The sequence below is a fragment of the Cyanistes caeruleus genome, chromosome 25 (assembly GCF_971803275.1).
Source record: "Cyanistes caeruleus chromosome 25, bCyaCae1.hap1.1, whole genome shotgun sequence".
NCBI classification, from domain to species: domain Eukaryota; kingdom Metazoa; phylum Chordata; class Aves; order Passeriformes; family Paridae; genus Cyanistes; species Cyanistes caeruleus.
Window position 1 is genome coordinate 342,974 of NC_141725.1, and position 27,194 is coordinate 370,167.

The 27,194-nt window shown below is 45.4% G+C and overlaps 1 protein-coding gene and 1 long non-coding RNA gene across 4 annotated transcripts; one reads left to right on the forward strand and one right to left on the reverse strand.

Moving 5' to 3' along the window:
• The first annotated feature begins 2,385 nt into the window (after positions 1-2,385).
• On the forward strand, positions 2,386-7,132 carry LOC111941965 (uncharacterized). The gene is made up of 2 exons (XR_002870364.2): positions 2,386-4,147; positions 5,768-7,132. It is a non-coding gene; the product is annotated as an uncharacterized LOC111941965 (long non-coding RNA).
• Positions 7,133-9,214: 2,082 nt separating this feature from the next.
• On the reverse strand, positions 9,215-15,323 carry LOC111941966 (uncharacterized). 3 transcript variants are annotated; one of them, XM_086862765.1, is made up of 6 exons: positions 11,654-15,323; positions 11,283-11,504; positions 10,943-10,993; positions 10,588-10,632; positions 10,283-10,433; positions 9,215-9,411 (listed from the first exon to the last, which is right to left on the reverse strand). In XM_086862765.1, exons 1-6 carry the CDS (start codon positions 11,774-11,776, stop codon positions 9,308-9,310), a joined length of 696 nt encoding a protein of 231 aa, XP_086718891.1. In that variant the 5' UTR covers positions 11,777-15,323; the 3' UTR covers positions 9,215-9,307. The 3 variants fall into 3 exon arrangements, 2 of the variants coding, with proteins under 2 accessions (XP_086718891.1, XP_086718890.1); XR_015279181.1 differs by having other exon boundaries at positions 9,710-10,632; XM_086862764.1 differs by having other exon boundaries at positions 10,283-10,632.
• Positions 15,324-27,194: the final 11,871 nt, after the last annotated feature.

Below are 27,194 nucleotides of genomic sequence, written 5' to 3' on the forward strand. Positions count from 1 at the left end.
AGTACTATCTCTAATTACTCTGCCTGTTGTTGGATCTCAAAGAAGCCATCAAAAGGGTTGGTAAGGATGGCGTTCTGGTTCAGCCTGCGTTACAGCAGCTAGCCCTAGAAGCAGAATGGTGCAAAAACATCGATATTGTTTGGGTTTTACTGGCGTGGAAGTCTCCGATGTCTTCAAGGTATTTGCCGGCTTGTCACCCTCTTCTGTTGCTAGGGCCTACAGTTTACGAGGACGTCCACAAATCCATTCCTGTAGAAAGAAGCCTACAGTTTTCATTAGCTTTATTCTGGAGGTCTGGTTTAATAGACTTAAGTGGACACCATTTGACTCTACCTTCTTTTCTGACTGCTGCATACCGGCGTCCTGTCAAAACCAATTTTCACCCTTGTTCCCATTCCCCCAGCTCATTTCTAACTATGACCGATGTGCCTTCTTCTAGCGCTCAAATGGCCCAATGCTTTTGGGATTTTGAGGAGATTTAGGGAATTTTGTGGCATTTTTCTGGAATTTTGTGGAATTTTTGTGAATTTTTTTTGATTTTTGTGGAATTTACTGGGATATTTCTGGAATTTTGTGGATTCTTTCTGGAATTTTGTGGGATATTTCTGGAATTTTGTTAGATATTTCTGGAATTTTGTAGAAGTTGGAGAAGATTTTTGGGATGATTGTGGAATTTGGTGGGGTTTTGAGAAGATTTAGGGAATTTTGTGGGATTTTTCTGGAATTTTGTGTGATTTTGAGAAAAATTAAAGGATTTTGTGGGATTCCAGGATTCTGGAAAAAAACGATTCTGGGATCTCTCCGGGACCACCGCATTCACTCCAGGCAGTTTTGGCCGCGTCCCCGGGCAAGACTGGGAAGAGCTGGGAGAGACTGGGAAGGTAGCTGGGAGGGAACTGGGAGGGAAATGGGAGGGAGCCCTGGGAGGGGCGGGACCAACTCAGTTCCATCATTCTGGTGCAGCCATCCCGGTCCATGTGGTCCCGGTCCATGTGATCCCAGTCTCTGGTGCTGATCCATACGGTCCCAGTCTGTGCAATCCCAGTCTGTGTGGTCCTGCATGGCACACACTCCAAGAGTCTGGAATTGCAGTTCACAGCAAGGAAAAGATGTTCCTGCCCTTGAAGGCAAAGCTCTTGAGAAGGGGCTGAGAACCAAGTGCAGCAAGATCTTACAGTGACATTTCCCTGCCAGCCCCCATAACTTCACCCATGCTTGCTGTAGCTCCTGGATTGGGAATTAAATCAGGAGAGGGTCTCTGGTTGGATCTGCCCTGGCTGCTTCCCCAAAACTCTTCAAAATGCTATGAAATTCCATCAAAATCCCACAGAATTCCAGAAAATCCACAAAATTCCACAAAAATACCACAAAATTACAGAAAAATCCCACAAAATTCCAGAAAAAAATGCTATAAAATTATTTCTATTTCCTCAAAATCCCACAAAATTCCAGAAAAATCCCACGAAATTCCCAAAATATGCTTAAAATTTCACAAAATTCCACAAAAATCCAAAAATTCCACAAAGTTCCCACAAAAATCCCACAAAATTCCAGAAAATAATTTTGTAATTCTCTAAATCTCCTCAAAATCCCACACAATTTCTGAAATATGCCACAAAATTTCCCAAATCTCTTCAAATCCTACAAAATTCCCAAAAATAATGCGCAAAATTCCAGATAAATACTATGAAATTTCCTAAATCTTACCTAAATCCCACAAAATCTCACAAAAATCCCACAAAATTCCAGAAAAATCCCACAAAATTCCCTAAATCTTCTTAAAATTCCATAAAATTCTAGAAAAAATCTACAAAATTTTCCAAAAATCTCACAAAATCTCCTCAAATTCTCACAAAATTTCAGAAAAATACCATAAAATTCTAGAAAACCCCCACAAAATTCCCCAAATCTTTGAATTATTCCCACAAAATTACACTAGAATCCGATGAAATTCCAAAAAACTCGCATGAAATTCCTGAAAAATCCCAGAAAATTCCACAAAAATCCCACAAAATTATTTAAACTTTCTCAAAATCCCACAAAATTTCAGAAAAAAATTCATAAAATTCCCTAAATCTTATCAAAACCACACAAAATTACTGAAAAAGAAAAAAATTACTCCAAAATCACCCCTAATCCCCCAAAATCTTGGCAAAAATTCCAAAAAATAAAAATAATGACTCTAGAATTATCCCAAATCCTCCCAAAAATCCCTCCATAGCCTACCAAACCCAGACCTTGCTCCCCCAAATGATCCAAATCCCTAAAGACCAGGAACCCCCAAAAACTGGGGGTCCCCCAAATTCCATGCTCCCACCCCAAAAACCCCAAAATCCCTCCAAATTCTGAGGTTCCACCTCCCCCCCAAAACTCCTGTCCCACAATCCCACATTCCCAATCCCCTGATCTTGAATTCCCATGTTCCCTTGAATTCCCAAATCCCCATTCCCCATTCCCAACTTCCCCAATTCCTGATTTCCCGGAATTCCCCATTCCCAACTTCCCAATCCCTGTTGAAGAATGGCTTGCTTTTCCGAGGCCATGGCTCCTTGGAAGGCCTGCACAACCCTGACTTTGAGTTAGCATGAGTCCTTGGCACAACATTGTAACAAATATATGAAGAAGAATAAGTGTTAATAAGACAATGAAGAATGGATGAGAATTTAGGATGAGAAATCTGTAAAATGTATCTTGTGAAGTTTGTCAGGATGTGAATTCTGCAGAATGTATCTCATATAACTGCTTAATGCATTTTATAAGTTCCGCTAAAAAGTATCTTATAGAGCTCGGGTGTTATGAACTGGACCAATAGAAATGTAGAAGTTAACACGTGAAAAACAGCAATTATCCAATCATAATAAAATACAGATCACATGTTACCTTTCCAAAATACTATAAAAATGTAGCTGAAACTGCAATAAAATGGAACAAGTAGCTAACTCATACTGAGTCATCTCTTGACTCCCAAACCCATCTCCTGCAATTGGAGCCCAAATAGGGGCTCCAATTTCCCGAAGAAGCCTGCACACCACCTGAGAACCTTCTCAAGAGGCTCAGCACTGCAGAAATGCACTAAGAATCCTGCGTATTTCAGAATAGGAATTTCATGGGATTATTGTGGAATTTTGTGGGATTGTTTTGGAGATTTGGAGAATTTTGTGGGATTTTTTCTGGAATTTTGTGGGATTTTGAAGAAATTATAATATTTCTGTCAGATTTTTCTGGTATTTTGTGGATTTTTCTGGAATTTTGTGGGATTTTGGTGGTATTTTGTGGATTTTTTTCTGGAATTCTGTGGGATTTTGGGAAAAATTTGTGAATTTCATGGGATTTTTGTGGAATTTTGTAGGATTTTGAGGAGATTTTCGGAACTTTGTGGGATTTTTCTGGATTTTTGTGGGAATTAGAGGAGATTTTGTAGGATGTTTCTGGAATTTTGTGGGATTTTTGTGGGATTTTCAGGAGATTGGGGAAATTTTATGGTTTTTTTTTTTAAATTCTGTGGGATTTTGAGGAGATTTGGGGAAATTTGTGGGTTTTTTCCTGGAATTTCATGGGGTTTTGGGGGAATTTTGTGAGATTTTTGTGGATTTTTTTTTTTCTGGAATTCTGTGGGATTTTGAGAAAATTTAGGGAATTTCTTGGGATTTTTCTGGAATTTCATAGGGTTTTGAGAAGATTTGGAGAACTTTGTGGGATTTTTGTGGGATTTTTGTGGAAATTCATGGGATTTTTGTGGAATTCTATAGGATTTTGAGGAGATTTGGAAAATTTTGTGGGATTTCTTCTGGAAATTTATGGGGCTTTTAAAGAATTTTGTGGAATTTTTCTGGAATTTCATGGGATTTTTGTGGAATTTTGTGGGATTTTTGTAAAATTTTGTGTATTTTTACTGGAATTTTGTGGGATTTTCAGAAATTTTAGGGAATTTTGTGCTATTTTTCTGGAATTTTTCTAGAATGTTGTGGGGCTTTTCTGGAATTTCATGGGATTCCCCCTCCCCCAACTGCAGCAAGGGCTTCAAGCAAAACAGCAACTTGGTCAAGCACTGGCGCATCCACAGCGGGGAGAGGCCCCACGAGTGTTCCCAGTGTGGGAAGAGCTTCTCACAGAGCCCTCACTTGATCCAACACCAACAGAGGCACTGGTAAGGGAAGTCCTGGTGCCAGTCCCGGAGTGGCTCTGATCTCAGCTCCGGTGCCGGTCTCAATCTTGGTGCTGGTGCCAGTTCTGGTGCTGATCTTGGTCTCGGTCCCGATCTGGGTCCTGGAGATTCTGGGCCCATTTGGGTAATTTTAGGCCCTTTTGTAATTTGAGTTCGGAACGAGACTTTATAGGGTGATTTTCAGCCCCTTTGGACAATTTTTGGCCCATTTGGATGGGCCAAAAATTTGGATTTGTTTTTAGATCCCTTTTTGTGGATTTTAGGGTCCTCTGGCTGATTTAAAACCGAACCTGGCAGATCTCAGCTGCATTTGAGGCCTTTTTGGGTGATTTTAGGCCAAACCAGGCCCTTTTAGGACCATGCATCAGCTTGGCCACACCCTTTCCCCTCATAATTCTCTTCTTTTCCTTATCCCTGCCCCTTCCCCTCACAGTTCCCGCCCTTTCTTTAACCACGCCCCCTTCCATTCATATCCAGCCTTCTCCTTGGCCACATTCTTGTTTTCCTCTGAGCCTCGCCCATCTCCTGGCGCTTTCCCTCCAGCGCATGTGCAGAATACCTGGAAGGGTCTTTGCCTGGGCACTGCCATCTTTGCTCCCGATGCCCTGGCCCGGCTCCAGCATGTCCGAGACCTACAGTGGGGCTATAAAGGATCTATAGGGGATCTATTGGGGACCTACAGGGGATCTGTAAGGAATCTGTAGGGGATTTCTAGGGGATCTACATGGGACATCTAAGGGATCTCTAAGCAAGCTATAGCGGATCTGTAGGGAATCTATGAGGGACCTGTAGGGAGTCTCTTGGGAATCTACAGGGGCTCTTCTGGGGATCTATAGGGGATCAATAGCTGATATCTAGGGGATCCACACAGGGTCTATAGGGGATCTCTAGGTAATCTATAGGTGATCTATAGGGGATAGACAGGGGCTCCATAGGGGTCTGGGAGAGCCCCTGTCAGGCCCAGGGGACTCTGAGGGTCCCTAGGGATCTCTATAGGGGAATTTTGGAATCCTTGAAAAGAATTTTTGAGAATTTTAGGATCTGTCCAGGGAATTCTTGGAAATGTGGGGACCTTTTATGGAATTTTGGGGTTCTGATAAGGTATTTTTAGGGCCTGAAAGGATATTTAGGGGTCTCTTGGGAATTTTGAGGTCCCCTTAAGGAAATTTTTGAAATTTTGGAGCCCTTAATGAGAATTTTGAAATCATTGTATGGGAATTTTTGGGCCTGTACTGAAAATGTTAGGAATTTTGGAGTCTCCATAGGGAATTTCTTTGAATTTTGGGTCCAAACATGAGAAGTTTTGAGATTTTGCTGTACTCAAAGGGCATTTTTGGGGGGTTCCATAGAGAAATGTTGGGAATTTTGGAGTCTCTATAGAGAATTTTGGGTCCAAACATGGGAAGTTTGGGTTCACTACAGGAAAGTTTTGGGAATTTTGGCATCTCTGAAGGGAATGTTTGTGAATTTGGGGTCCTAAAGTGGAAATTTTGGGGTCTCTGCAGGGAATCTGGGGGGATTTTGGGTCCCTAAAGATGCCGGTGAACAGCTGGCCTGAAGCCTCCCAAAGCCCTGAAGCTGATAAGGCTGTTCTTGTGACAGAATGGAAATCAAACACCTTTGGGAGAGAGGGCACGGAGAGGCGGAGGGACTCGGCTGCAGAGAAGGGACGCTGGCCAATCCCTGAGGAGTGCAGACGCGGGCAGCTATTGGTCAGTGGCCGGGGGGGCGCCAAGGTTCCATCCCATTGGGGTCAACCATCGAAAAGCAACTCCTGATCAATAAAGATTGCTCTTACAGCGCAAACCTCGCTGTGTCGTGTGTCCGTCTCGAGTGCCACAGCAGCACTCTGCAAATGGAGCTGCACCTGACTGAAAATGAATGGGACAGAAATCAGAAACTCTGAAAGTTTGATTTCCTATCAAATACAGCCCACCCAGCCAGCCCCACACAATCCCCATCCCACCGCTCCAAATGTGGATTCTACTTCTCCCGATCTCCTTCTGGCCTGGGGTGACTTTGTGATCCTTGGATCCCCAGGTGTCTGTCCTGTTTCTGCTGGCTATTAAGTTCTGCACCTTCATGACTGGCTCTGAGAGCAAAGCAGGGAAAGAAGAAGCTGCGGTTTGTTTGCAGAAATGGCACTCACTGCCCCGCACGCTTTCCCGGCCTGTGTTGTCTGCAGCAGGGACAGACAGCGGGACAGAGCTCTCCTTTGCTTCTAGACACTTCAGTTCAGTCTCCTTTTTAGTTAGGTTTTAGTTTAGTTTAGTTAGTGTAATAAAGAATTGGATGAATAAAAATTCGAAAGAAAAGGTTTAAATAAAGTATATGTAATTGTAAATGATGAAAATATGGAATGAGAAATCCTCCTCCAGGTCGAGGCAGGATTTCTCTTCCAAAGCAACAGATTGCAGCCAAGCACCCAGATAACAATCGCAAGCAGGCACATCAGCCCCGAAAGAATGGGCAGGACACGGGCCATCGAACAAACAAAAGAACGGGCCCGGACGAGATATCGCCGAGCCCGAGCATCTCCGCCCTGACCACCTGTGCTGGAGAAATGGAGAAACTAGACAAAAGAAGAGGAGCCAGCCGAGATAGCCATCGGCTCCAGGATGGGTGCCACCACTCCACCCTAATGGCCCGGACCAAAATGATATCAAAAAGACATCCTGGACCTCTTTACATATGAGGAGCCTCTGCCCAACGTCTATTGACTCTATTCTCCGGTGCCAGGAAATCTATTTAAGAACCTCTTAGCAAAGGGTGCCTGCTTGGAATTTGGCCTCGGGACACAAACTTCCTATAAAAACCCAGGCCAAAGGACTCTCAGGCGTGGATTTGGGAGCATCTATACCTTGCGTATAGACCCTGTCCACCCAGCGCTGCGCTGCTTATTTTATTGTGGTTTTTTCTCTGTTCGAATTTATTATTGTTTGATAATAAATTTTCTCTTTTATATAACCCGAAATTGCCTTTGCATTTATAACAGTTAGTTTTTAGCTAGCTGAGGCACAGAAGTTCCCCTGAGTGTTTTTTGCCTTTTTCCTTGGATCTGTTCAAAGCTGCTCTGGACTGAGAACCCAGACAAACCCCGGGAGCTCACGGCTGTGGCCCACAGGGGCCTGGGCCTGGGCCCTTTCCAGTGCCGGAGGAACTGATAAGAGACTGAGCGAGCTGAGCTACACCCCATGGAAAGGACTTTTCTGGATTTGGCATCTCTTCAAACACCAGAGGATTCATTCTTTAATATTATTCATCTTTCTCATGCTTGTGGATACTTTGATTGTTAAATAAACTGCGTTTTCCACTTTTCTCCAAGAAAATATTTTTCATGAAACATTCAGGGGAGGGGCTGCTTTAGTTTGCTTGTTAGAGGCACCCCACTGAGAGGTTTTCTTCCAAATTTGCCCTAAACCAGAACACCTTCCAACTCCATCTCACCTGGCGGCTGTGGAACCGAGTCATTTTGGTGTGGGATTGAGATCTCCTGAGGTGGAACAAGCCCTTTTGTGTTGGGATTGAGCTCTTTTGGGGTAAAATGGAGCTGTTCTCAGTGGGATTGAGTTGTTTTGAAGTGACAGATCAATTCCTCTTGGCTTTTGGAGTGCAAAGAGATGGAGATGAGAAGCTGTTGGGGGTTAGGTATCTTTTTAGTTCTGGCTCACCTGTGGAATTTTTACCCATCAGTTGTGGGGAAAACCTGACTAGAGGTGGTACTTGAGAAACACAAAGTTTGGCTGGGCCCAGGGGGGAAGGGGAAAGGAAAAGGGGAAGGTGGGCACAGTTTGGCAGCTTCTTCAGCTTCAGAGAAGGACACTTTGGTGGGAGCTGTTGCTGCGGAGAGAAGGGAATTTGCCATCACCCAGACAGAGCTGCTGCTTCTTCTTCTCCTTCTTCTCTCTTCATTGGTGGCCTCACACCCCCTGTCCTGCCAGGATGTGTAGCAGTGCCAGGCACCACCACGGAGCTGCTGATCCACCTCAGCCACTGACCCGGGATCTCAGCTCATTCCTACTGTTCCAGCTGAGTGTTCCTCAGAGCCCTGCAGGAGCACCAGGACTGCCTGCTGGAGGCGGTTTGTGAAGCAAAACCTCTTTTCCATCCTTTCCCATCCTAGCTGAGAAAGCTGCCACAGGGTCCCTGGTTCTGTTTTGTTGTTAACGCTGTAATTATTGTTGTCTGTGTGCCTCGTTATACACACTAGTAAAGAGCTGTTATTCCTATCCCCAGATCTCTGCCTGAGAGCCCCCTGAGTTCAAAATTATAATAATTCCGAGGGAGGGGGTCTACATTTTCATTCCAGGGGAGGCCCCTGCCCTCCCTAGCAGACACCTGTCTTCCAAAACAAAGACAGATGGGGAGTTTCTCAATCCTCCTTACCTTTGCAGGGCCGGCAGTGCTCTTGGTTCCCCATGCTCTTTTTGTGGGGCCTTTTATGTCTGTCCCCCTCCGCTATGGGGGGGGCGGGAGTTGTGTCTGTGCCCCTCCAACTTAGGGGGATAGGGGATATTTGCTGCCCCCTTTCTGCTTCTGGGAAGCCTGTGTGGGCTTTTTGTCCCCCTCTGATTTGGGGGGTGCCAGTGTTTTCACCATCCTGGCAGCCTCCGGCTGCTCTTTGCACTTTGCCAGGCCAGGGGTGTTCTCTGTCCCCTTGCAATTTGTGGGGCTGGCACAGGCGGAATTCCCCTCCTCTTTGGGGGGGCTTGCAGTCTCCCCTTCCCCCTCTGACTTCGGGGCCACTGTGGGCTCCATCCATCTCTTATTTTGAGGGGTCGGGTATTTATCTCCCTTCAGTTCGGGGCGCCCAGGGATTGTCTCCTTCCTCCTCCAGTTTTGAGGGGCCTGGGAGTAGTCTCTGCCTCCCACCAATTTGGGGGGACTGGTGCAGGCTCCACCTCCCTCTGATTTTGAAGGACAATCTGGAAGAAAGGAATCAAAAGCTTGACCAAGGCTGAAGGGAACTGAAGTGCTCTGATAACCCCTTTGGCCAAAAGGTTCCCTTAGCTGAAGTTGCTAACAAGGACCAGACTTGCCAGCCCGCAGTGGGTTTCGGGTTGTTTTATTTCCTGGGCCCTCAGTCCTGTGTTGGACACGGGAACTGGGTGCTGCAGAGGCTGCAGAGGCTGCAGCAAGGCATCAGAAATGCCTGCCCAGCACCCAAAGGTGGTAGAAGATCTGCTCCAGCACTGGCCAATCCATGGGGTGCTTGGACAAACACCAGCGGATCAGATGTTGGCATTCTAGGGAGAGAAGGCAGAAAGCAGCGCTCACTTGCAGAAGGCTCCTGCCCAGCTGCTCCCAGTGCCTGCAGAAGCCAGGCCACGCTGCATGTGCTCGGAGCTGCCCTTGGAGGGAGAGCGGCCTGGCAGGACAAGCGTCCCCTCCTTCAGCCAAGCGTGCCACACCCAGCCTGCCACGGGCCACCTGCTGCAGCCGGCCCTTGAGGGCACATGGACGTCCCGCGCAGCTGCGGGAGGGCCGGGCTGGGCTGCGCAGTGCCACCTGCCAAAGCCTGCCTTCTTCAGGCTGCATACCAACCTGGAGAGACCTCCTGCGGGAAGAAGAGCTGCCCCAGCACGATGTCACGCTCGTTCTCAAAGGGCAAGAAACACCATCTCAAACAGCAGCACGCCCAGGGACCAGACAGTCGCCCCATCGCCATGGTAGCAGTGAAGGCTGATCCACTCAGGCGGGCACTACGTGCATGTTCCATGGGGAGATGGGCAGCGCTGCTCAGGTGCAGGCTGCTGCCTTCCAGAGCCTGGCACCAGCCTCCTGCCAGAGGCAGGGGCTGCAGCCATGTCCACAACTTCCCCCCAAGGCCTGCCTGCCTCACCCTGACAATGGGCCAAGTCCAAGAAACCATTCTGCAAGGCTGACAAGGCCAGCGGAGCAGCCCAAGGCCTTGCGGGCCTGCCAAGCCGAGGAGCTGGGGCCTGGCTTTTGCAGCCCCTTTCTGTCAGCAGGGCTGGCAGCCGGCTCCTGGGGCACAGCACCTGCCTGTGCCACAGGGCAGCCGGCAGCCAGCTGAATGCCTTACCCTGCGGCCCAGGAGGGAATGGGGCCGTGCAGTGCCTGGCACTGGGAGCAGGGCCTGCGCTCTGGGCTCACCTGCAAACTGTGTGCAGGTCTGGAGGAAGGTGCCACGACTGAAGTCGATGAGCTTTAGTTTGCCAGTCTCCAGGTTCACAAGGAGGTTCTCTGGCTTGATGTCCCAGTGCAGGACGCTGCAGGCGGTGCAGTGCCACACGGCCTCCAGCACCTGCCAGAAAAGCCAACATGCCGCCTCCTCGCTCAGGAACTCTTGCTCCAGCAGGACATGCAAGAGCTCCCAGATGCTCCATCACCAGCACGAAGATGTCAGGCAGCTCGAGCCAGTCAAGGAGCTGGATGATTCTGCGGCAGCCGAAGCCCACCTTCTCCATCAGCACAATCTCCATGGGAACACGGGTGCCGTCAGGCTGTGAGGATGAAACAATGTTTCCATCACAGGGCCTGATGCTCCCCTGTGTCTGCAAGGCCCCTGCCCGGGATGCCCCAGTGCCACCTTGGGCAGCCTCCCTGCTGCTTGGCATTCCTCCCGCCTGGGGGCTGATTGGGAGGTGGCCCCTGCCTGGACCCACCACCGCTGTTTGGCATCCCCGGGTCTGCTATGCTGGGCCTCGCACGCTGAGCCCACTCCCCGCTGCTCCCAGCCATGCCCTGCCCTCAGTCCCGGCCTTATCCCTGTTTGCCACGGCCCGCTCTGTCCCGCTGTCCCCGCTCACTCACCAGCTTGTCCCACTGCAGGACCATGTCCCAAGCCACGTGCTTGATGGCCACCTGCAAGCCGTGGAGAGAGGGGGGCTTGAGACTTGCCCCGTGCCGCCCCCAGCCCTCCTGCCACGCTCGGCCATCCCAGCCCGTTACTGGGCTCCCGTCTGAGAGGCAGGTCCCCGAGAAAACGGTGCTGAAGCCACTGCTCCCTAGCTGTGGGCCCAGCTGGTACAGCTCCCACAGCTCCTTCTTGTGCCCTGTGGCCAAGACCGAGCCATCAGCCTCGTGCCCAGGAACCCCCCTGAGTGCCTGCCAGTGCAGCAGCCCCAGCCAGTGCCGGCCACTTTGCTCTCACCTGCTTCCTGCTGCGCGCCAGGCAGCGGCCACTTGCTTGCAGCTGTCGGGCTGGTGAGCGACAGAGCTGGGCCAGGGCAGGGCGCAGAAGTGGCTGCAGGAGCCCGAGTGGAGCCAGGCAGAGTGGCACTGTCACTGTCCCTGGCGTCCTGGGCTGGACTCTGCTCTTGTGGACGGCCGGGGCTACAGCCCGAGGTTTCGCACAGGGGGGTCCCAGGAGCAGCTGCAAAGCAGAGAGGGGTTGTTTGAAGCCTTGGCATCAGGGTCTTTAGAAAACAGCCAGCAACTAGGCTGCTCTCAGAAGCCCTGGCCTAGCCTGGGAATGTCCCTCAAGAGCCCCATGGGAGCCTCAGACATCTCCTCAGGTCTCACCTGCTGGTACAGAGGCCCTGCTGGTAGTCGGTGGCTGCATGGGATCAGTTTCCTGGAGATGGAGGAAACTCCCTGGTCAGGAATTGTCTCCTCCACCAGGCACGGGCTGGTGCTAGCTGGCATGTCCAGCACCGTCACCTGGGAGCTGTGGTCCGGCAGCTCCTGGCTCCAGGATACTAGCTGCTCCTCCACCTGCTCCTGAGATGCCTCTCCTGGATCAGGCTGAGCTCCCACTTGGACCTGTGGGTTTTCCCAGGCATGCCAGTGGTCAGGGTTGCGCCTGTGTTTTTGAGGTCCAAGGGTCCAAGGGAGCTGGGAGACCTGTCCCTGGGCTCTGCACCTTCTGCAGGCTGACAGGTCTGACTGAGCCTCTCTGAGGGATGGAGGCTGTCAGAGATAGCAGAGGCTCCTGGCACCATGGACGTTCTCTGACAGCCTGAGCTTCTTGCATGGATGGAGGGTCTTCTCTGCTATGCCATCCTTGCAAGGGTTGAGGCTCTCCCATGGATGGTGAATCTTGCCGGGAGCAGCCTCCTGAAGGGATGGTGGCTTCTGGAGAAGCTGGGTGAGCCACAGCAGGGCAGGTGGCCTGTAGAAGTAAGGCCCGGCGCTCGGAAGATAACGGAAAGATAGTAACCCACCCCCCCTCTTTGGTATGGTAATGCCTTCTGCAATTAGCCAATAGCACCTAGCTGTGATGAAAGCAGATGGGAGTAACACAGTGACCCTAAGTTATAAAATGTCAAATTCTTCAGCAATAAACGCCATTGTCTCCATCCATCACATTGGTGTCTGTGGGTAATGGACCGAGTGGCCTGGGGAGACCACCGTGCTGTTCCTTGAACCAGGGTGTTTGCCTTGCTTAAAAGACAACATTTGGTGCCGGAAACCCGGGAAGAAGTGGGATTCAAACCTAGAAAGTGAGGATTATCTGGAAAACGGGAGCGGCGGTCAGGACCGGCTGGACCAGTCCTGGCAAGGGAGACGTCCCTACGAAGATGGAATAATTGATAAAGGTTGTATCTGAATTACATAAACAGTGGGGAATAGATTGCAAATCTAAGGATTTTACGCTTGCTATCGCAAGGCTTTTGCATATTGGGGTTATAGAGCAACCAGTGGAGATTCTCCACCCTGAGGTGTGGGAGAAATGTACCAGAGCTCTCACTAATGAAACTATAGATTTGGGTAGTATGAAACATTTTAAGTCATGGGGTAAGGTCTTCAAAGCTTTGAAAAAAGCTAGACAAAAAGCAAGAGACCTGGACGGTGGCAAAAAACTGTCTGTTGGCCACCCCGAAACTGGGAGTTAGTGCTACTACACAGACTTCAGAGCCCCCAGACAAGAGCAGCTGAGCTGAGCCGAAGGGGACACAAGAGGGCAATACGTCCCCTCAATCCCTGAACCCTGATCTGCTCTCAAACGAACAGCAGAAAGCAGGAGATTTTTGGAGAAAGTTAACAGAAGAAGCCAGAGGTGTTGCAGAGAAAGCCAGGGGGAAAGCATCCCCCCAGGGGCTTAAAAATGGCGCTGAGCAAAAAGACATACAGCGAGAAAGAAATATCTTTAGTGAAAACAAAGAAACAAAGAACAAATGCTGGCATTGAAAGATGAACATAGTTGGGGGTTGGGAGAGATAAGGAATGTGAAGAAGGTTGCGGGCGAGGTGTAAAGAGGGAGAGGGAAAAGAATGTGAGTGAGAGTGAAAAGAGAGGAGGGTGGAGCAGAGGGAGGAATGGAGCGTGGAGTGAAGGGTGAAGTGAAAGGTGGGGTGAAGGGCGGAGCGAAAGGTGGGGTGAAAGGTGGAGTGGAGGGTGGACTGAAGGGCGGGGAGAGCCAGGAGGGAGGGAACAGCCTGCCCACAGGGGTGGTAGGCGGGGTCGGAGCCCAACAAAAAGACACAGGAAACAGGAAGTAGTTAGCCAGTCGAGTTCTGACTCGGATCGAGATACGAGAGAAGACGAATGGTCGGAGGCCGAGTCCTCAGAAGAGGAAACAATAAAGATAAATAAGAATACCCCCCTCCACATTAAAAAAAAACTGAGAGAGGATACCCCTCTCACAGACAGGGGTCAGATAAGAGCAGCATATGCCACCTGGGTCCCTCCAGACGCGCTAGCATTCCCAGTCTTGGTGTCTGAGGGGGGACAGAGAGTTTACCCACCAATAAATCTTAAAGTTAAAACGATTGTTAATGCAATTTCAGAAAAGGGCTTATTTCTGCCATGGTCACCTCCCTTATCGATGGTCTTTTTGGAGGTGACGACCTGCTCCCTTTTGATATAAAGCACACTTGCAGATTGTTTTTCGATGGGGCAGGGATGATTGTTTTTAAACAAGATTGGGAAGACAACTGTGCCAGATACCTAGCCCAAATAACTGGGGCAGACCATCCACTACATGGCTCCAGCCTGCCACGGTTAATGGGCACAGACCCAGCCATGGTTACATCTCAGGCACAAGCTCAGGGTATGTGGGCCCACGAAGTTATGACAACCACTTGTGCGGCCAGAGAAGCTATTCACTCGGCCTCTAGAGTTGTTGCTAAGCCATCACCATGGTCTACCATAAAGCAGTTGACTCCTCAGCCCTGCCCCCAGAGGCAAAAGGCCCAGTCATGGCAGACTGCTTGCGTCAACAATGCAATTCGACAACCAAGGAAATCCTCCGATCATTACCGGCAGGGTCAAATACCGCAGACATGATTAAGCATGTCATGAGGGAGGAACAGGTAGCTCCGATTCAAACTGCAGTCTGCACAGCAATTGCTAAAGCGATGGCGTGTTTCAAATGCAACCAAGCAGGTCGTGTTGCTGCAAATTGCCCCAAAGAGGGGGGGGCCCTAGCAGCGCCCACCTCGCAGCAGAACCGATTTAAAGGGCCATGCTGGGCTTGTGGGAAAAAGGGGCACCTTGCCAGAGAATGCAGATCCAAGGCTCAGGGAAACAGGAAGGGGGAGAGGACAGCAGGGCTGCACATATTCCTTTCCCACTTGTGTTGCGAGGCGGCCCAGTTATGCCAATCCTGCAAGGACATAGATGCTCCCAAATCCATTACCCCCCTGAGAGGCAGCCACTTTCATGACTCAGCCGGTTACTCAGCCAACCCTGCCTTACCTGCCTCAGGGGCAGCAGGGATCACACTAGGGGGACATGACCCCAGGGTGGCCCTGGCAGTAAGGTGTGACAACCCACCGGTGGTATGGGGGATCTGCTCCCTTTATGACACCTCAGGTGATCAAAGTATCCCCTCTGGATCTATCAGTGTTCCTTTTCTAATTGATACTGGGGCAGATGTCACAGTCATTCCAGAGACAAATTGGCCTCTGCTCTGGAAACTAGAGGATGCCCCCATGGTAGGCGGGGTTAGAGGGCTGCCACGGGCTCGGAGAAGCGCACAGCTAATAGCCATTACACTCCACACAGAAAAAGGGCCAGAGAAAACTATTGCCCTCTTCCCATATGTCATGACAGGAATCCCAGCCCTGCTAGGGAGGGATGTCCTAGCCTTGCTAAAAGCCAGGGTGACAAATTTACCCTAAGGGCCACTGCCGCGTACCCACTGTCACCAATCAGGCTTTCTTGGAAATCATTCGACCCGGTGTGGGTCGAGCAGTGGTCCCTGTCCAAGCCTTGATTAGATGCCCTTCTTGAGTTAGTCAACCGTGAATTACAACAAAGTCACATAGAGCCATCTACTAGCCCGTGGAATACCCCAGTTTTCGTAATCCCTAAACGATCCAGAGAAAGGTTTTACTTCCTCCACGATTTACGTGAAGTAAATAAGAAAACTCAACCCATGGGTATTCAGAGACCGCCAGCTATTCACCAGTCTTCACAGAAGTAATTGTGAATGCCGTTTATTTCTATCTTTAGCACACCTTTTATAGGGTTCTACAGGGTCCACAGGCAGAGTAAGCTACTATTGGCTAACACACACAGTTTACATTTTTTCTCCTGCACACAAGGATATTGTTTTGCTTTACTCTCTCTTCTGCATGAAGGTTTCAAGGATTTTAGCCCTCAATATCACAGCTTATTTCAAAGGCTGGTTTGTGCATACAGGCCTTTACTAATATATAAAATATAGCAACACAGCAGCATTAACGTGGCATCTCCCTGACACTGAGATTTATGTCACAACTTTTCATCAAAAGCAGCAAAGAAATGATTCCCACTGGGTCCCAGACAGCTCCCCGGCAACTTTGTGCTGCTGCAGCTCCAGCACCAGCCCTGGTGCACAGCAATTTCAGGAAAAGACACACAGAAGGAATCAGCCATTCCCAGAGAATAAACATCTGTTTGCATGGCCCAAATCCCCACAACACTGCAGACTGTGGTGACCCAGACTCTGTATTTGCACTTCAGCCTCTGTGTCTCACTTTTCCTCTCACTAAAGTCCCCCCAGTTTCCCTCATGCTCAGATTCCCAAGAGAATTCAAAGCAGCATTAGGAGCAGGGATAGATGATGGGAGCTGTCCCAAGGCTCAACCAAATTTCTCAGGCCTGACAATTCCAGCCAAGGACAGAGGAAAATCCTGCATGAAAGAGGTGTGAAATCAAAGCATCAATCAAATTTTGGTAGAATGAGAGAAGCTGAAGAGGTTTTCAATGTTTGCAACAAGATTAGCAGCTCCAGGGACAGGAGGGATGCGACATTTTCCCCACTGTAACAGGTCTGTGATGCAAATTGCATCTCAAATCCTTCTCCCCAGCTCTGGGACTTGTTCAGCCCCCAACATGGTGCTGAATTTTTAAAGCAAAGTGGAGGCTGGTCAGAGGGGTGGCTTGCAAATCAAAATCACAGAGGACAGCTTGGAAGCAGCAGCCAGAGCAAAGAGAGGCAGAGCCTGGCCCTGGGGTGCAGCACAGCCACACAACACATGCCTGAAACTCTGAGAAATTAAAGAATTTTCCACAGGAGATACAGAAGGTACTTTATGGAATCCTGCCTCCTTCACAATGCATCAGCATGCAGGAGAACACAAGGATGAAGATGACAGCACCTTCTGCTGCTGCTTCCATCTCCTGAGTCAAATCTCACCTAAATCTCTCACTATTGGGCATTCCCAAAGCCTCAGATTCACTCAGTCCTTGCAGGATTTCAGTGCTGAGGAGCATGAAGGGAGATAAAGGCACTTGCAGAGACCAGAGATGCATTTTCTGCCTGAGGTGCATTTCACTGCTCAGCTTAGTTCTTCTAAAACCATTCAAATCAGCCCCTTGGACAGCACCAAGCCAGCAGCAGAACATCAGCACCTGAAAATGCTTGGAAATGCCATTCTTTGATATTTCTGTCCAGCTCTCCCATTTCATGGTGCCATTGCAGGGCTTTATCCCATGATTCAGCACTTGCAGCAAGTCTTGGCAACCAGCTTCAAATGGTTTTTTAGTGCTGAGCAAATAAGAGGCAAATTTTACTTTGTCTCCAGTGAATGAAATTTCACCTAAATCAGATGAACTCTGTGTTCTGTCATTGGCCAGGCACTAACTACTGCCAGAGCTCCCCAAGCCTGCATGTCAAACTGCCTTAATATTGGAAAGTTAAATTTATTTGGTTTTATGTACAAGATTATTCTGTCTCCAAATCATTCGGATCCATAGAATTGCATTTGCAAGGACTAAACTCAGAACAGCCACAAAGAGCACAAGAGGCAGGAAAAGAAAGAAAAACAGAGATTTCTAAGGAGATGGAAATTGAATGCTGAGTTTTTCCCATTACAGGAAGTTTCATAAATTATCACCTGCCAGCTCCTTGCCTTCACTTGTGTGGCTACCACTGAATACACTCCCAGACAAGAAAATGTTTGTCCTACTGAAAACTGGGGCTAGAAGTAGAAAAAGGCTCAGCTATCTGACTTCAAAGACAACATCATGAAAAAAGCTGCCTTATAATATAAAGATATGATGGGCAGCAGGAATGGCTGAAGCCAGCAGAGATAAGTCCATGAACTATTCATGCTACAAAGATTTCTGACAAAACCCCCAATAAGCCAAAAACAATGTTTTGTCTGGCACAGCTGATAGGAGCCCTGTGCATTTAATTTGGTCATTGGCAGCACATGGAGATTGGCTTTAAGGTCCTTTGATCGACTACTATTTTATTTTATTTTATTTTATTTTATTTTATTTTATTTTATTTTATTTTATTTTATTTTATTTTATTTTATTTCATTTCATTTCATTTCATTTCATTTCATTTCATTTCATTTCATTTTTTCCACCCAGAAAATGTAATTGCTTCTACTCTTTGGGAAGAAATTACTGCTTTGAATGGTTCAAGGCAAAGAGTTTCTTCCCATACCCACTTGTAATCAGTCACCAAGAGAAATATTTTCAAAAAAGATCTCTTAAAAACTGAGTTACTTTCAACATAAATAACTTGGTGATTTTGCTCCAAATGAGAAGGGAATTGAATTTGGCTCCCTCAGCTTAAAAAGAAGTGTTTTTTCCCAGTTCTTCACCAAGAGGAACAAAACACTTGGTTGCAGCAAACTGAAGGGAAGAAGAAGTTTCTTTCCCCTGAGCTGCACAACAGGAGACAATTTTGTTGCCAAGAGGTGACAAAACCCAGCCAATTTCCAGTTATTTCAGTTTAAAGGAAAAGCTCCAAGGATCATAGCTGTGGGAGACACAGAGTGGGAGGAGCAGGGGATCTGCTGGGGGGTTTTGGGCTGGGGCATAGATTAAAGAAGTGTTCAAGTGAAACCTGTCAGAGCTCAAGACTTCATCCCGCAGAGGAGAAATTGGATTTGACCCAAATGCCTTTCAAATCCAAAAAACATTGAGGCATTTCCCCAAGCTCTGCTGAGCCATCAGGTAAAACCCAAAGCACGCTGTGCGACCAGAGCAGCAGCTCCCTGGCCTGGGGACAGGGATGCTCCCTTGGGAAGCCGCCTGCAGCACCCACGGGATTCGCAAGATCTTTTTCTAAAGACCCCACCATCCAAAAAACTCTACATTCAAAGCCTTTCAATTGGGGTTTCACTACTCCATCTGTCTCTTGTCACTAGACAGCTGCTTCACTTCAACACCCTTCTAGATGGGTACAAATTCTCTCCTAATTTCCAGCCTAAACAGGAAGTAACTTCCATTCATCCTTCTGCAAGTACTGGCAGCTTGTACCTGCTCTGCTCTTCCTCTCCTGCTGTGCATTTGTGCACATAAAGTGCCAAGAGTGTTTCCTTGTTTAAATGATGTCATTTTTCCTTATTATTTCCTTCCCATATAGTTGCACAGATTTGGTGCTGGCTCAACACTCAGAACATTGACAGCACAAAGTTGAGTTTTCACTAGACTAGAAGCAACTTCTCCTTCACTAGACTAGAAGCAACTTCTCCAACCTTGGGACCTGTTGCAGTCTGCAACCTCAGGATCTCGTCCAGGGAAGCCACAGGGTTTTGGGGACCAGCATGGAACACCAATGACATGGGCCTTTGTTCATAAAACCATTTATTCAGCATGGGAACAAACTCAGGTCCAGAACAAAGAGCCCCAAACAGAGGCTGAGCAGGGGTTTTAAGGGACAGAACTCTTGAGGGTCTCCACCCTTGAAGGTGGAGTTCAGGGTCAGGGACCATTAGAAACACAGCATAGCAGAAACCCCCCAGGGACTCAAACCCAATCAGAACACCTGGGCCGCCCTTTCAGGGGGTTTGGGGTGGGACAATGTAACTCTTTGCCTCCCCTGAGGCACGTCACAACATATATCAAATTTTTAGTTGCCTTTTTTATAATAATAGAGTAAGTTTGAGTCATGTTTTCATCTGATATAGATTAAGTGTTAATAGAATTAATCAAAGTTAAATTTCACTATGTTTAAGTTTGAGTGTTTTTAACTTAAGTTGTAACTTTGATTTTTTTTTGATGATAAGTTTTGTTACTTCCTTTTTCATAATTTAACAAGTTTAAATATTGTTTGAATTTAAATTGCTTCATGTTTTACTGAAGACACTTGTTTAAAATGCAAAGTATAGTTGTTTTCCTGGAGAGATGAAGATAACTGCAACTGAAACAGCTGTGATAGAACCCTGTTGAACACCTGCTTGTGAAAAGAGGTGAATGCAATTTGTGACAGCCTTGGTTTCATTGGAAGTTTTATTGTTTGTTACAATCTCTGCAGTTTATGTTTTCTATAGGTAACACAAAAGAATAGCGATTGTTATTTACAAATATTTAGATGTTTTTTACCTTAATTCATTTTTATTCACTAAGACATGAATGTTTTAAAAATATTATCTTGATTTCTTCAGACACTTACTGATGACATATTCATTATATAATGTAAATTTATAGATTTCTATGATGAGCATTATCTATAAAGTGTTGTTGTATTTACAGCCAGCTTTTTATATATTTTGGTATATCTTTGGGTAATTACCTTTTAGACATGTGTAATTTGAGATTTTTTTTGTTTTCTAACTACAGATGCATCTTGGTAAATAAGTTATGCAGCTGCTTCTATACAGAGGTGTGGGTTTTTTTGGTGTTGGTTTTTACTCTTTTCCTTGTTTAAGAAGATTTGCATTTGTACAATCCAGCGTACCTTTATTAATTTTGTTTCCAGGATTCTAAGAGAATGTATCATTGTTAAAAGTTAAGTGTTATAAGAGACTTCAGATTAATCCAACTGCTGAATGGTTTGATTAGTCAATTACCTAAGACTGATCATTTGTTTTATACAAATGCCTTTTGAAAGATTGGCGTGTTTTAAGCATCTTATAGCTGCTATTTTTAAAAACCCTTGCTTTGAAAATTAGTTAAGAAACATCTTTCCAGTTTAAAGCCTAGGCCCTGGCCAAGCCTTGACTTTACCTGGATGGAGAATTTACCAATAAACCCAGAAGTTTTCTGCATCAAAACAATATTCAGGTCAATTTGACTTGGCAATTAGTGAATTAATATAGCAGCTGGATTTTTACAGTGGGCTTGGAGAATTGTTATCCGGACATGATTTTCCAATCTTCCATTGATTTATCAGCTGTGGCAGACTCTGGGATGAGAGTATATATTTCATTAATTCATATTACAGATTCCTTAGATAAGTTTAATATTGCATAATATTAATTATGCATCTTCTTAATAAGTTTTAGATTGCTATAAAAGTGTTATTTCTTACATGTGTACATGTGCAAGTGTTTTACTTTGATGATTTTTCATTGTCATAATAAGAAAACAGATATTTTAACTTTGCTTTTAGGTGAGGGGAAGAAACAGAAGTTACAGCTCATGAAATTTCAGAGAGAGATTTATGACAGCTCAGCTTTCAATTCAAGTGGCTTCAGCAGGGGCTTTAGAGCAATTGGGCAGGTTAGGCTGCTGGTTGGGTGGGCAGCCTGGATCTATTTCTCTAGCTTTGAGTGGTTAGTTGACTGATGTTCAGGACAGGAGGTGTGGCGCTCTGTAGAACAGAGCAGCAGTTCTCTTGTTGGTGCATAGGGCATGAGTGGAGGAAGGATGGCCCTTCTTGAAGGGTAATCAAAGAAAAGGTTTGGGTTGATTTTTTTTATTATTTTTTTTTAAGGAGAGGGGCAAATGTTGGAGTCTGAGATACAGAGTGTGTGCCCTTGTTTCTGATACTTAGTTATAAGATCCAGAAATATAATATGAAATTCATGAGCATGTTTTCATGGTGATACATGAGAACAAATGTTAAAGTTAGATGGAAAAAGCTAAAAGTGTAAGTGTATAGATTAGAAAGTTTTCTTAAATCACTGGGTGAAAAAGTTAGTTTAGAGAATAGGAGACAAGATGGAGGATTTAGGGTGTTGTCTCTTGTCCTTCTTCTTTCTTCTTCATGTTCTTCTCCTAGAGGTTTTTGGGTGATAGTAAGTGATTGGACAGAGAATGCCGCGGTGCAGCACAGAGGTGATGGGTCATTGGGTCATTAAGAAAAATAATATACGCGTCTATTATTAATTGGGTAAAAATAGGTATAAAGATAAAAGAACTGTGTATTTCAGGGCCATTTTGTGCATGAGACACAAAGTGAGCCACAAGGCCTTGTTTGTACCTTCAGAAGAAATAAATGTACCAGATTGCAAAGATATAACCTTGTGTAGCCAGCCTGGAAAGATCTATCAAGTTTTGTGATGACTTTTTAATAAACACGAGAAACAAGAGTCTAACGAGCTCGAGAGTTTTCTTCAAATCATAAGAACTGAGATAAGCTCTCCGACACTACAGCAGTGACAGCCCCAATTTCATCTTTAGAGGGGCACGCAAAGAGGGACAGCCCTGTATCCATCCCAGTCATCCGCTCTCTGTCTCCGGCGCTTGCCCAAACTGGCCCCACTGGGCGACTCCCACTGCTGCCTCCGTCACCCCCGCCCCATCTCCGTCACTCACCGGCGAGAGGCGGGACACCAGCTTGGAGCTCAGCAGCAGTACCGCTCTGTGCCCACATGGTAGCAGCACTGCCGCTGAACTCAGCCGGGCGCTGCACCGCACTTCGGACACGGGCAGAGAAGCGAGGCAAAAAAATGTGTGGAATTCCCCTCTAAAAACTCCTATGAAAGGAGTGTCCCAAAAAACTCCCGACAGAAACATAACAACCTCGTCCCCAAACTAAATAAAAACCAACAATCTCCTTTAACGGAAATGGTATTTAAATGGTTTTTAATGACCCTTCTTATCATATTTATTTTCTACAGTGATACACATATATATTGTATAATACATAATATACTAAATATATCATATTAACATCTATACATATATTATTCATATTGAATATTAATCTACTTGTCTATATTTATTTATTTATATCACTATATATTTATTTATATATATATTTATTAGTGATTTGTTTATATATTTATTAGAGATTTGTATATTTTCATTTCTGTATTATTTACTTGAAAGCCCTACCTCTAACCAAATAAACACCAAACAGTCCCTGTACCTGAAATGGTAATTAAACTTTTTTTTATGTCTACTATTAACAAATTTATATTTAATTACTACATTGATATAAGTTAAACACACAATATATATTTGTCCTCTTTTAGATTAAATTTAGGAGAGAACTTCTGAATGGAGTCCTTCCAGAAAACAAATTCAATCATCTCTTCTTCTAACTGGCTTGGGAAAAAGATTTTTTTTTTGAGAAAAATGGGAAAAAAATGTTTATTTAACAGAAATTGAATAATATTGAACAATAAAACTTCTTACTGTTCAAGGAAATGGGAAATCCAGAAAAATGTCTTTTTCAAGAGGTGTAGCCTGGCTCACATAGGTTCTTATCAGTCCCTCCAGTGCTGTAAAGCCAGTGGGCCACAGGCCTGATCTCTGGGGGTTTGTCTGGGTTTTCGGTCTAGAGTAGGTTTGAACAGACCTAAGAAAAAGGGGAAAAAAACAGTCCAGGGAGCTACTGTGCCTCAGCTGGCTAAAAACTGACTAAAAGCAAAAGAGAGGTCTGTGCCGCTGTCTGTCTGTGCTGCAGACAACACAGTCCACGAGCAGGATGCGGAGGAGTGTAGGCTCTTTATCAATACAAAGTGAATGCTTCTTCTTCCTCCCCCTTCGCTCTCAGAGCCAGTCTTAGAAGTGTAGAACTTAATATGTAACATAAGCAAGATGATAACTGGAGATACAAGCATCATAAATTCACCCCAGGACAATAATATATTTAAAATATATTTATAACAAGATCTGTACAGATATTAATCATATTATATATTAAATATGAATATATGTGTATATATGTATATTACTTATATTAATTTATTTCTTTATATATCTTTGTATAGTTATTACATATTTGTCTATTGTAAATTTTATATAAAAGCCGTGGCTCTATCCAAATAAAAAACAAAGCCTTTATTTCAAACTATATTTAAATAATTTACTTAAATTTAGACTTACAATTTTTATTGTTTGTATATTATATATGGCTATATGCAATAAAGATAAAAATAGATGACAATAACATACAAAATATTAGTTATATTTTATATTTGTATATCTATTTACATTATATATTTTCTACTTACGTATACATCAATGTTACCATTTATATCTTCCTCTTTATATTTTTCTATTTTCATTCTTTTTTAAATTTGTATTTGTTTCTACTTTCAATTATATTGTAAACTAAATAAATTAATTAACCTAACACATCAATGGCAAAAACATAAGGTGTTAATTACACACTAATCTATATGAAATTTATACGTATAAAACTCATAATTTATACATAGATTTATTTTATACACCAAATCACATGTAATTAATACATGTGAAAACAAAACCTATTTCTCTTACTGACACAACAAAATCCCAACACTAGCGGGGACAGAGAAAGGGTTTCTTTCCAAAGGAATTTGGAGATAAATTCCTATTTTCTTCCCATGCCTATTAAAAAAACCAGGAAAACTCAACAGCTCCTTATATTCTACATCCAGCGCTCTCTGTAAACTTCCTGGTAGCTTGGGGTCCCTCTGGGGAAGAGCACCTAGCACGATCCCTCCTGATTCCCCATTCACTCTTCCACTGCAGCATGTGCCTCCCTCCCCCATGGACCTTGACATCAGAGCACCCCATTCTCCACATGCCCCCATTATCCTTTTCTCCTCATCCCAAAGAAGGCACAGAACAACTCAAACTGCCACGGACAGAAGCACACTGCTTTATTAGAGAACTTTCCATGTGTAGATCCCTGCAAAAAGATGCCCCTGCAACAATGAAAGACGGTAGCACCCCAAAAGCATTGAAGTTCCTCCTGAGCTCCACAATCTACAGTGGGGGTCACCTTCGTGGATTTAATTCAGCCCCATCTGAAAGAAAGGAAAGACAAAAGCCAAAGTGCTGCAGGATAACTTGACAGGTCCTGACACCTTGTGTCAATCTAAGAATACTATCTAGACTCCAACAGCATCCTACATTACAAATTACTAATTACAGCCACCCAGGATTTGTCCTTTTACACCTACAGCCAGCCTAGGCAGCAGGGCAGAGCAGCTCCAACCCAAATACACCCAGACACCGGTGACACACAAGACAACAGACAAGGGGACACTACAGGGAGACAAAACCCTCGGCCAGTAGAATGGCTGCAAGGACCGAAAGAATGTGGAACGAGACAACAAGGGTGAGAATGATGGCGATCCAAATAGGCTCACAGAACCCAGGAGAAAGAAAATGCTAACATAATGACTTACTCCAAGAGGTGCAAATATGGATGCCCGAGAATCCTTCGGCCACAATTCTCTACCTATCCTTGCATTTGGACAAGTCCTAACCAGCTACAATGGATCCTTGCTGTGCACGGCTGTTGAAACAGCTCAGAGCAAGACCTCAAAAGACATCTGATCAGATGCTTAAAAAGAGATGTGATTGCAAGGCCTCTGAGAACTCCTGAGGTACAGCTTCGACAGTGTCAGCGCCAGGTCAAGGAACAAAGAGATCGGAGATGCTAAGAGTGACGCCAAGATTTCCTGTAACGAGTTGTGCAAAAGACACAAAAGGCACAAAAAACAAGTGACATGACACATTCTGGGACTGCTCTGTCCTGTGCACCTCAGGTTTGGGAGTCAAAGTGAGGCTTCCACTTGAGGTGCCCTAAGGGGCCACAGCTTGGATCTCACCATGTCTAAATGTGATTGAAAAATCCCTGGTCACAAGTCCCAACCCTGCACCCTGCTTTCATTCCCCTCTGCAGGTCGCAGCCTTTGACTTAGCTCTCAGATGCCCAGGGGTGTGAGTCCACACGGGCTGCCAAGGAATGCCACCTCGCCGTCTGCCAAGTTCCTGCTAACACCAGGTTGTTGTCTCTTTGTCAGCTACAATTAAAGAAACCAAATATCATTGCAAGATCTTCACAGCACATCTGTGAAAACGCTGCATTCACTGTGATAGGAGGATAGAAAGGACTCTGTAACTCGCAGAGTAGTTATAAGAGTAGGTATGAATTTATTCAGCGCTGAGGTGCATGGGGGATATATCCTCCAAAGGCATGCACACTTTGGAGACTTGTTTCTCCCTTTTGAATCACTGCAAACTAAGGTTACACAGTACACCTAATACATATTCATTTGTTAACGCCACCTGTCCCCGCTTTGGATTAAAATTAGTTTCACACCTAGTTGCAGCTGCGCACTGCTCTTCGTTGGTCACTCTGGTGGTCTTCTGGGGGTCTTTGGGGCTGAAGTCAGCATTTTTCCTTCAGCTGAACTCTTTACCTCGTCTTTTTGCGCATGCTCCCTTCAGTTCTTTTGACCCCCCGTTCTTTCCATTTCTTCTGGCTTCAGGGTCCAAAAAAATCCAAGGAACCCCCTCATCCTATGGGGGGTTATATGCATTTATACTTGCATCCCGTTTGTTTATTCCAGCTCCTTATCTAATCCTGCAGTCCTTATTCTTTTCCTGTTATTATGGGAAGTGTCAGCATATCACATGGGTTTTGTAGCCTCTTCTTTTACGTAAGTCAATTTTATAAATGATTCCTAATACTTATTTTATCTGTTTCAGTCCCCCCTTTTCTACAAAAGTAGTAAATTCTTTTATTTAGCAATACTGACTTCTTTCTCTTTTTTGGTCTATTTTCGTAGTTTGCCCTCCTCGGTATGTATTCTTCATTGCATTACCATATGCTGCTGCTAGGGAGGTCAGTACTGCTATTCGTTTTAACACACTCTAGTTCTAAACAAGCATTGCAATCGACAGCACCAGACTTACACCTACTAATGCCAGTATGACAATGAGAGGGTGGCAAAGTGTGTTCAAAATCCCAGTTGCAGTTGGTGACCATCCAAACATTACATCCCACTAGTGATGATTTGTGTCTTGGTTTACCCTCTGTAATACTTTATCTCTTTTACATTATAATAGACAGTAACCACAGTCTTTTGCCCATTTTCCTGAATCTCTTTCAGGATTTTTGCCAAGTCTTGGTGGTTCATTAGCTGTCTTAGTAATGTCAGGTTCATTCCAATGGGTGTAGGAGATAATTTATGGTATATTGTGTAGTTAGATCTTATCAACTGGTGGAATGCAACCGGTGCCAGTTATGAAAAATCACATCCAACAATCTTAAAAAAAATTACAAATACAAAAATTAGAATGGTTCCTAATAGGCAAGGTTACATTGTTTTCAGCTATTTCTACAGAAACACATGCAGTTCTTAGACATACACAGCCTAGGCTAATATATACAAGCACACTCTTATGACTTGTGTCTGGAAGAATCTTAAATTGGCAGATGCTTTGATCAGTGTCTAAACATATGTCCTGTGCATCAATCATGTTAGCCTCACAGATAAACCCTTGTTGTTCCTGGGTAACACAAGATTCTAAATTCACAGTTTGCCACTGTCCTGAGGTGATTTTATGATACTGGTATCCCCAGTCGTTTGGTTTATGTAATATATTAAGTTCTGCACCTTGAAGAATGGCTCTGAGAGCAAGAGCAGGGGGAAGAAGAAGCCACAGTTTGTGTTAAAGGAAAACATCACTCCCCCACATCCCGCTCCTGGACTGTGGTGTCTGCAGAACAGACACACTGCAGGACAGAGCTTCTCTCTGGCTTTTAGTTAGTTTTAGC